The sequence below is a fragment of the Cherax quadricarinatus genome, chromosome 37, assembly GCF_038502225.1.
Source record: "Cherax quadricarinatus isolate ZL_2023a chromosome 37, ASM3850222v1, whole genome shotgun sequence".
Classification (NCBI taxonomy): domain Eukaryota; kingdom Metazoa; phylum Arthropoda; class Malacostraca; order Decapoda; family Parastacidae; genus Cherax; species Cherax quadricarinatus.
The window spans coordinates 9301722-9312542 of record NC_091328.1 but is presented as its reverse complement, the minus strand read 5'-3'; the positions used below and the strand labels follow the sequence as shown (position 1 = coordinate 9312542).

The 10821-nt window shown below is 37.9% G+C and overlaps 2 protein-coding genes across 4 annotated transcripts in view; one reads left to right on the top strand and one right to left on the bottom strand.

The window, feature by feature from the left end:
* Window positions 1-6372: 6372 nt before the first annotated feature.
* On the bottom strand, window positions 6373-10132 carry EMC7 (ER membrane protein complex subunit 7). Its single transcript, XM_053796488.2, has 3 exons — window positions 9837-10132; window positions 7982-8144; window positions 6373-7707 (listed from the first exon to the last, which is right to left on the bottom strand). Exons 1-3 carry the CDS (start codon window positions 10043-10045, stop codon window positions 7387-7389), a joined length of 693 nt encoding a protein of 230 aa, XP_053652463.1. The 5' UTR covers window positions 10046-10132; the 3' UTR covers window positions 6373-7386.
* A 305-nt stretch (window positions 10133-10437) lies between these two features.
* Window positions 10438-10821, top strand: part of Scgalpha (sarcoglycan alpha) — a 68106-nt gene continuing 67722 nt past the window's right edge. For 2 of the 3 annotated variants that reach the window (XM_053796519.2, XM_053796501.2), the window contains exon 1: window positions 10438-10742. The gene's annotated coding sequence lies outside the window, so the exon portion shown is untranslated. The remainder of the gene's footprint in view (window positions 10743-10821) is intronic. The other variant, XM_053796510.2, reaches the window with a different exon arrangement.

Here is a 10821-nt window from a genome sequence, read left to right as displayed (position 1 = left end):
TCAGGAGGAAAACAGTCAAGGACCAGGTAATCAGACTGAGGAAGGGTGATGGGGAATTCACAAGAAACGACCAAGAGGTATGTCAGGAGCTCAACACAAGATTTAAAGAGGTATTTACAGTGGAACCCAGTAGGACTCCAGGAAATCAGAACAGGGGGGCACACCCGCAAGTGCTGGATGAGGTACATATAACCAAGGAGGAGGTGAAGAAGCTGCTATGCGAACTTGACACCTCAAAGGCGGTGGGACCAGACAACATCTCTCCATGGGTCCTTAAAGAGGGAGCAGAGATATTGTGTGAGCCATTAACAAAGATCTTCAACACATCACTTGAAACTGGGCAACTCCCTGAGGTATGGAAAATGGCAAATGTAGTCCCAATTTTTAAAAAGGGAGACAGACATGAGGCACTAAACTACAGACCTGTATCACTAACGTGTATAGTATGCAAGGTCATGGAGAAGATCATCAGGAGGAGAGTGGTGGGGCACCTGGAAAGAAACAAGTGTATAATTGACAACCAGCACGGTTTCAGGGAAGGAAAATCCTGTGTCACAAACCTACTAGAGTTTTATGACAAGGTGACAGAAGTAAGACAAGAGAGAGAGGGGTGGATCGACTGCATATTTTTGGACTGCAAGAAGGCCTTCGACACAGTTCCTCACAAGAGGTTACTGCAAAAGCTAGAGGATCAGGCACACATAACAGGAAAGGCACTGCAATGGATCAGAGAATACCTGTCAGGGAGGCAACAACGAGTCATGGTACGCGACAAGGTGTCAGAGTGGGCGCCTGTGACAAGCGGGGTTCCACAGGGGTCAGTCCTAGGACCTGTGCTGTTCTTGGTATATGTGAACGACATAACTGAAGGGATAGACTCAGAAGTGTCCTTGTTTGCAGATGATGCGAAGTTAATGAGAAGAATCAAATCGGATGAGGATCAGGCAGGACTACAAAGAGACCTGGACAGGCTACAAGCCTGGTCCAGCAACTGGCTCCTTGAATTTAACCCTGCCAAATGCAAAGTCATGAAGATTGGGGAAGGGCAAAGAAGACCGCAGACACAATATAGTTTAGATGGCCAAAGACTGCAAACCTCACTCAAGGAAAAAGACCTGGGGGTGAGTATAACACCGAGCATATCTCCTGAGGCACACATCAATCAGATAACTGCTGCAGCATACGGGCGCCTGGCAAACCTACGGATAGCGTTCCGATACCTCAGTAAGGATTCGTTTAAGACTCTGTATACCATTTATGTCAGGCCCATACTGGAGTATGCAGCACCAGTTTGGAATCCACACCTAGGCAAGCACGTCAAGAAATTAGAGAAAGTGCAAAGGTTTGCAACAAGACTAGTCCCAGAGCTACGGGGATTGTCCTACGAAGAAAGGTTGAGGGAAATCGGCCTGACAACACTGGAGGACAGGAGGGTCAGGGAAGACATGATAACGACATATAAAATACTGAGCGGAATAGACAAGGTGGACAAAGACGGGATGTTCCAGAGAAGGGACACAGACACAAGAGGTCACAATTGGAAGTTGAAGACTCAGATGAATCAAAGGGATGTTAGGAAGTATTTCTTCAGTCATAGAGTAGTCAGGCCGTGGAATAGCCTAGAAAGTGACGTAGTGGAGGCGGGAACCATACATAGTTTTAAGGCGAGGTATGATAGAGCTCATGGGGCAGGGAGAGAGAGGACCTAGTAGCAATCAGCGAAGAGGCGGGGCCAGGAGCTGTGACTCGATCCCTGCAACCACAAATAGGTGAGTAAATAGGTGAGTACAGAGGAGCTGTGAATCGACCCCTGGAACCACAAACAGGCAAGTACAAGTACACTCGCAGGAACCGATTCGACCCCTGCAACCACAAATAGAGTACACACAGTGACTAGAGAAGAAATGGGGCCAGGAGCTGTGAATCAACCCCTGCAACCACAAATAGGCAAGTACATGTACATACAGCTGTGACTCAACCTGTGGAACCACAAATAGGAGAGCGTGTGCACGTACAAACATTCATTCATTCATTGGCGAGTGCACTTACCTGCCCACTCATCCCACACCAGACATGCTGTTTTGTGTAAGATAAAAAATGGCAAGTCAAAGACTCTCAAAAACAGGGAAAGGAGGGAAATGAAGGAGGCAGCTGGCACTACAAAGGAACCATAATGGATGACTTGAAGACCCAACCGAGAGAGGATTTATTATAATCAAAGAAAGCGCTAAACCGACAAGGGTCATACATACAGCGTAACTGAGAGAGGAGTTTAGAGGAAAGTTAAATTCCCTTCAGAGAGAAACTGTAGCAACTTGCAGTGCAACAAAGGATAAAATCACAGATAAACAGAGCAACTGTGGCAAAGAGCTCTAAACCTGGAAGAGGAAATGGTAATGCTAAAGAAGACTATAGGAGGAACAGAGAGAGGCTTTCGAAAGCAGTTTAGTTCCTTCAAGGAGGAAATAAGAACATAAGAACATAAGAAAGGAGGAACACTGCAGCAGGCCTGTTGGCCCATACTCGGCAGGTCCTTTACAATCCATCCCACTAACAAAACATTTGGTGGCATTATGTAATAAAGCCAGGGAAGAGGTTACACAACAGGTAAATAGAGCTAATTTAACAGACATTCTTAAAACTGGAGGATGAATGAAGAAAGCTGAAGGGGACAATAAAGGAAATGTGAGGGAGGTTAGTACAGGCAGAAACAGTGAAGGAAAGAGAGGGAACTCAAGGATTCAGAGAATAATGAAGGAAAGTCACTGACAGTAATGCTCTTTGAAGACAGGAAGGCTAAGGTGATATGAGGCAGCAAGGACAATGGTAAAAACAAAGAAATCTAGGAGGCACAATGGGAGGAAGATGGAGGTCACTGATTATCAATGGACTCCAGGAGCCTGAAGGTGGAGTGGGAGATTATATCACTCATGGAGTACACGGGAGGGAAGGAGGTGGTAAGGCTGATGCTTGATCAAATTAAACTTTTGCTCCCATATACCTCCGGACAGGATCTTACAACATAAAGCAAGCATGCATAAGACCTTACAATGCTAGAACTGTCTACCTAGATCAGGACAGGATGATGGAGATGGAACACTTAAGAATTTATGTGGAAATCCACAAAGAGTGGAGAAGAGCGGTAGAGGTGGAAACATCCAATATGGGAACTCAAGATACAACCTTGACCCTTTTCCAGCTGGATCAACTCTAGGCGAGTCCCCACTTGTCTATCACCATCATTAACATCAATTTCCCACCCTTCATCTTTCTCCCTGTACCCTCCCCCATCCCCTTCTCTGTCCATAACCCTATCCCTGGCTCTCCCCCTAGAAGGGAGCCCCACACTAACCTCCCCCATTCCTGCTGGATGAGCATCATGAAGAGGGAGTAGATATAACCAAGTGCATGATATTGACTGAGAACTTACCCCTGCAACCACAAATAGGTGAATATACCCATACACAAAAAACACTTTCTGCTGCCATTATAACTCTACCCTCCTAAAGAATTTATATATAAAAAATTGTCATTCCATTTCTGTAATTTTATCTACTCATTAACCCTTTGAGGGTTTCGGCCGTACTTGTACGGCTTACGACCCAGGGTTTTTGACATACTAGTACGCCTAAATTCTAGCGCCCTCAAATCTAGTGGGAGAAAGCTGGTAGGCCTTCATATGAAAGAATGGGTCTATGTGGTCAGTGTGCACAGTCTAAAAAAAATCCTGCAGCACACAGTGCATAATGAGAAAAAAAAACTTCGACCGTTTTTTTTGGAATAAAACAGCGACTTTGCAGTGTATTTTCGTATGGTATTTATTGTTGTATTCTAGTTTTCGTGGTCTCATTTTATAGAATGGAAGACATATTACAGAAATTGAGATGATTTTGACTGGTTTCACAATGAAAAGTACCTTGAAATTGAGCCCAAAGTAGCAGAAATGTTCGATTTTTACCAAATTTCAAAAGTAAACAAATCATGCCAAGCGTCCAATACACGTCAACTGGTGAGTCTAATATTCTTTCACAAGTGTGCCAATATTATTTATACCATTTTTTACACTAATGCAGTAGTCTGCATAACAGTAAATCTTCTATTTTTGTGAGAATAAAATTCAAAGTGGAAAGCAAAAGAATATAAGAGAGGCCTTGAGAAGTGACTAATGACCAGAGGAAATGTCATTTTAGTGCCAGGAATGTCTTTCTTGTTTATTCTGAACCCAATTCGGAAATTGGCATCTTTTGAAATTTGTGTGAAATTGGCAAAATTGCTAAATTCTGACCACTGTACTGGATAGTTGAAATTGCTAAATGGGTGGTTTCTTGCACCCATTCGATAGAAAAAATGGAGTTCAAGTGAAATATTCATGTTTTTTGTCGACTAATACAGTGGAATTGGCTGAAAATGGGGCTCAAAGTGGGCAAAATCGCCGATGCATAAACATCGCTGAGACCGCTAACTTCGCGAGAGCATAATTCCGTAAGTTTTCCATAAAATTTCAAACTTTTGGTGTCATTATGATCGGGAAAAAATTCTATATCTTTTCACAAGAAAAAATTATTTTTTTTTTTTTTTAAATTTGGCAGACCCTGAGAACGAGTCTCGGAGAGGGCCTGTCGACCCTCAAAGGGTTAATATAATGCATTACAGATATAGCACTCTATGCCTGAAATGCTCATCATAATTAGGGGCTTTCCATAGTTTATAAAACATCACCTATTTTTTGTAACAATTATATTTTTCTGTAAATAAACAATTTCAATTTTAATATGGTCATCATCACAATGCAGAAATGGATTTATTTATTTTAATCGGGGAAAATGCTAAACCTTTAAGGGTCATACATTGCTTGGTGAATGAGAGGAATTCAGGTTTGATCAAAGGGGAAGATAGATAAAGTTCCTTGGATCAAGATCCATTCACCAGCATCAAAGCACCTTCTTTGAGAGGTGGAAATAAAACAATAGTAATGTACAAACCAGGGAAATATTGACAATTGCTGTATTAAGTTATAACTAAGGTGGTAAAAAAATATATCAGAAAGCTCTAAACTGATAGGGTTTATTCAGTGCTACACTACTGTTGAAGATCATCAATGCTACAAGGATGTTGGTCACAGTCAGTGTAGCAAATCAGTCGGTTAAGAAATCAGAAGAAAAAATCTACATTAAATGTGGGACCATGAAAAAAGGACAGTAATAATAATTATATATTTTTTCAAGACAATACATTTGTGAAAAAGTTGAAGTACTGAGGGTGAGCATAAAGGCAGAATATGATATTCAAAATCAGTGAAGTATTATAAATCATAGATAAAAAGCCATGCTCTGCATCAAGAGGAAGGCTGTCAGTACATCAAAAGAAAGAAACATCACTCGGTGATCTCTGGTAAACGAGTTAATCAACCTAAGGATGTTAAGACCATCAAGACTACCTACAGTACCAAGTTTCACAGGGGCACGAGGCACTTGGTGAAATGCAGAGCTTCCATAAAAATGGCATTTAAACAAGAAAATTATTACAATCAAACCTAAGCACTAAACCCACAAGGGTCATACAGTTAAACAGGAAAAGCATGCTGTACTTCAATTTTTTTTTCAGGAAAAAATGAGATTATATTAATGGAAATCTCTGGGAAAAATGGATTTGGCTTAAATTTTTGTTGTGAAACTCTTTTTCATCATTAAGACCTGTCTAAACATAAATTCCTAGCCTTTTCTGTCCTCTCATTGATTCTGGATGTCTTCCCATTAATCTATGCTTTGCACCCTCTCTTAACTTTACTACTTTCAAATTTTGCCCAAGTTGGTCATACCACCTCCACTCTACATTTCACTCATGCAGGGCATTTACATTCTCATTTCTATAACTGGCTTTTTTAATGGAGAAGAGTCAGACCAAGTTTAAGAGCGAAAATGAGGTGCTTACGAGTCAACCCATTCAACAGCCCTGGATTAAATATCTTAAGCTGTGTCCCCTCAAGGAAGGTGCCTTGATGCTAAGGAGAGGCTCTTGATCCAAGGATCTGAACTTATCTTACCTTCCTTGGATTTAATCTGAATACCTATCATTCTCTAGGTGCTACAATGTTGATCATATGACATTATTAATAGGAAAAATACATAAATTATCTCATTCTTAAAGGAGGAAACAAGGATGGAGAAAGTTTTTCTTATACAGTGCAAATATGCTAAATCAGAGGAAATACAATTACTGCATTGTCAGGCCTTACATCTCCAATTGTGGAAGACAGTGCTTAAAAATAAACACTATAGTTAAATGATGCACAAGTACAGTATTGTATTAATTATTGTATTATTCATAAGATACTTATGCATAAATTTCAAGTGGCAGCAATAAAGAATAACAAGGCAGTTACATTTTTAATGAAGAATTTTACAAGTTTTATAACACATCTAACATAAATGTGAAAAACAGTTGTTGAATTTTTTATGTTCAGTATTATGTTTGTATAGTCTCGCAAGATTGTATGTTCTCAAAGAATTATTACTATGTTCTAGACAATACCGTAATATATTGGAATATTCTACACAAAAAATTCCAGTCAGGAATATGCAAAGTCTAACAAACAACAAGGCAACATCAAGAGTTATATTGTACACATTAAAATTTCATACACAAATAATCAAACTACTATACAGTACTTATCTTTCAATATGTTTTGTTATTTTCTTTAGAATATTTTCTTAAAAACTTGGCCATGTCAAATTACAAAAGTCATAATATACCTTAAATATAACATAACATGATAAAAACTTAATTCCATGGGATTTACATACATTCAGGGCTGTAAATAATTTTCAGAACACCATACATTTTCCCCTTAAGAAAAGTAACTTACAGTATTCAACTGTACAAATATTCGGATATCAAATGATCTAGCATAAAGTAAAATGCCTAAAGGTTTAATGAAACTTCATGTCTAACATTTATATCTTATTTTCAACCTGTATCTCACATATAAAACACTTATTTCTATATATTTTAATGTGAAACAAAATAGTACAGTACCCAAAATAGCAAATAAATATCAAGCACAGTAAAGTAAGATAATTACATTAATGACTCGCAAAATCATAACAACACTGGCCTGCTAGTATGTATTAGGACTGGCTTGCCATAGGTTCAAATCCTGCCCCTTCTGTGAGTTATTTACATTATTTCCAGGACTTTGTAGACTAACTCAGTAATAACTATTATACATTTCAAACTTTATATTTTGTAATAAGTATTAAAATTTCATGGTGCAATACACGAGGTTAAATAGTCTAAAACTTCTAGTTTCTACTGAATTATTCACATAATTAAGTTTTTGTAATTAGCTCAATAAGCTTTGCAAATAATTTTTTTTTTCTATTCTTACTATGATTTATCCTTACGTTTATTTGGACGCGATCTTGTTTTAGGTTGGTTACCCTGGCACTGGGTACTGGTGCTTCCACCACCAAAGAATGAAGTCATTATTTCTGAGAGTTCGGGAGTATCCATCTTTGGCATTTGAATTTGTTCCATTTCTTTGCGTGTTTCTGGGTCGTTGAGCCTTGGCAGAATCATCATCAGTGCCAATGGTAGAACAGTCATCAGTACCATAGGGTTCATGAGAGTATCAGTCAAGCGCCATTGCTCTCTTTGCAGAAAATACCGATATGGTCCAACAGACTTCATACGCAGCGGGTGAGGCATCTGTCAAGAAGTACATATGAAATTTATAAAGCAAACTATGATTATTTGAACTGGTAAACTCCAGTAAAACCTATTCAGCTAATATTAAGGGAATGCTGAAACAATCTTATTGCGTGACAAATACAGCATACTTAGTAACACAAATGATTTTCAAATTTCAGCCTGAGACAGCTTCACTGCTACTTCCGTTTATAAGAAGTGTTGTCTGTACAGTTTTACTAAAAACTAACTAATTTATGAATGTGAAATTAAAACACAGTTTTAATGATCTCACCTGTATAACATTTGATGGCTGAATGTGGTTGACAGCACGAGCTCTTATTTTTCCCTTTGAATTTATGTCAACTCTTAGAGGCTCATAAATATAGGTAGGGTTCATGACTTGAACTACATAGGAGCCTGATGGAACATTGTTAATCACAAAAGATCCATCTTCTCTGTAATGCAAATGTGAAATCAAAATCAGAAAAGATAAAAGATCAACAACGTAAAATCTTCCGTATCTGTTCTCAATACCACACTGTATTAGAGAACTGAATAACAATTTCCTTCCACATCCTTTATAACAAACTCCTGTTCATCCAGATCCACATGCACTGAATAAAATCCAGTCTGAATATAGTAGACCCTTTATCACAAATACCATCAATTTGGTAGGAAACCCCCAACTATCTGATTTTACATTTGCAGATAAGCTTAAAAAATTCAGACACACACACATTCAACAAATAGAAATACCAATTAAGTATTAGAAAATATTATAGTCTTATGACATATCACCAATGTATAGCTTATACAGCATGGTTTTAATTCAAAGAAACAAAAAACATAAAAGGACAAGAGGAAGGAGGGCCTTTCTCTGGCTGGCTGCCACAAAGCCTTTAGTAAAACATATGGTATTTATCTACAACTTGTACATATGCTGCTATAAACCTTATTTGTGAAAAAACTTTCTACAATAGTTTCCTTCAGAGTAAGATTAATACATCCATGTAATGGTAATAAATGACTAAAGCTTCATTTATGATAACCCAATGAAGTCACATAATTAGTAACTATTTGAAATTATCTATTTGTAGCTACAGGAGTAGTTATGCACGTGGTGTCCCATCTTCATTATTTTAATATGATCATCATCTAATTTTCTTAAATTTCCAATAGATGTAGCTACCTCCTCTTTCAATTTATTCTAGCCTTCTACCACTATTAGTAAATTTCTCATCCCTTTGGCTTCATTCTTTTTTAATAATAAAACTGGATACATCAGGTGTGTGCTGCTAGCTATCCTATTATATATTATATGATAATTACACTGGAGCAAAAGCTAGCACTGTTTCCCTGTCAAATTCCATCATGTAGGATGGGGTTCATACAAGGTGCTGAAATCAGTCAGCCTGAGCTAGGAGACCTCAGTAGGGCAATGAGGATATCGTCAAGCATTCCAGCCAAGGGTTTATCAGCTACAGGAGTCTCAAAGGCTTCCTTTCTGCATTGCTGAAGTTACTATCACATGGGAATTGCCATCTCTCTAGATAGTATATCTCATACACAGAAGAAATGTAATTTTGATGACGATATCTCCATCATGTATTTGTATTTCCTTTTCTTTTATTAAGTCATATGTAACAGTATATGCTATCTCAAACAGAACATGATCAATCTTTCCAATCTTTATCAACGTGTCAGTTCTCTGAACCATTCATCTACAATCAATCTTTCCAAGTGATTTTAGAGTATGTGGAATTTTTTCTTTTGTCTAGTGATCTCATGATCTCACCCAAGTTTTCAAGCTCTAATATTTTGCTACTGACAAAAAGTTCTCCCATATGTAAATTTAGTGAACCTACTGGCAAGCAGTAACCTAAACCCAAATTATATTCGATAGCTCGTGATTACATTTGGTTATATTTTAAAAAACTACCGAACCTTTCTCCTGGACAACTTCTTGATATAAGTGATTTAAAAAGTTGTGACTCTGCCTGATACCTAAACCAATAAGGCAATGAACATGATTATTTCCAATGGGGTCTACTAGATGCGTAATACTCCTTGAGAGTTACATACAGTAAAATACATTCCAGTTTCCGAATAAAATACATCAAAATCATTAAATTACAGTTACAACTTACCTTAGGAAGCCAAAATGTCCACCATTGGTGAAAACTTTAGTGTTGGCAAACCAGTCTGCTGGGCTGACGAGGGAAGAATCTGGCCTCACCACTCGACCTTCTATCTTGTACCTTTCTACCCCCACATTCACCTCGTCCTCTCCTTCACCAAGCACCCCACATACGGCACACACACCTAAAAGCACCCATATGAGCAAATTTCCCGTCATAATAACGTGAGATGATCCAGGCAGGACTGACCAGCTGACATGAGCTTGTTGACACGACCGGCAGTGTCAGCCATCACACCCGTGGATTACTCACATCTTTATTTAGCTAAATTATGTTCTGTGAACAAGAAATTATAGCATATATAAGAAATATATGTTTTAAACTTCAATAAGTACATATTATATGTATTCATTAGAGATACAAAGGTTGCATGTAACGATGACTTATCCCGATGGCTCCTCAAAATAACCCGATTATTAAAGAAGTTTGTATTTAAACCCCTATAATAATCATGTAAAAGTAAAGGAATTACCAATAAATGAATGGAATTTAAGAGAAAATATAATTTTAGTAACAAATTTAATGAGTATGCATCTGTCGTCTGCTGCCGTATAGTGACTACCCTACGAAATTTATGACAAATATTGTCAGCTATTTTAATAATTATTACTGGCTATAGTAAGCAATATATTAAATGTAATACCGAAATAAAGTAAATATATAAGTAAATAACGCAAAATTTCAGGGATAAACCTCAGTCAATGAGGAGAATGATTATTATTGTTTAGAAATGGTTATTTCTGGTGTGTCCTAAATTTTTGATAAAGGCCTCGACCCTTGTCCGGAATTCAAGTCAATCAATGGGAGCTGGAGTCAGTTTTATATATTAAAGCGTATTTCATCCCTCGTTGGAAGGTTAGTTAACAAGCTGCTGCATTAGGATAGAAATTGATTTGTCTTATTCCTTTACTGAAGAATCTTGGTTTACGTTATG

Coding starts and splice junctions, on each gene's coding strand:
- EMC7 (XM_053796488.2), bottom strand. CDS start 10,045: ATGACGGGAAATTTGCTCATATGGGTGCTTTTAGGTGTGTGTGCCGTA. Junction 8,145..9,836: donor GGACATTTTGGCTTCCTAAG/GTAAGTTGTAAC, acceptor TTTGCATTACAG/AGAAGATGGATCTTTTGTGA. Junction 7,708..7,981: donor AGCCATCAAATGTTATACAG/GTGAGATCATTA, acceptor ACTTCTTGACAG/ATGCCTCACCCGCTGCGTAT.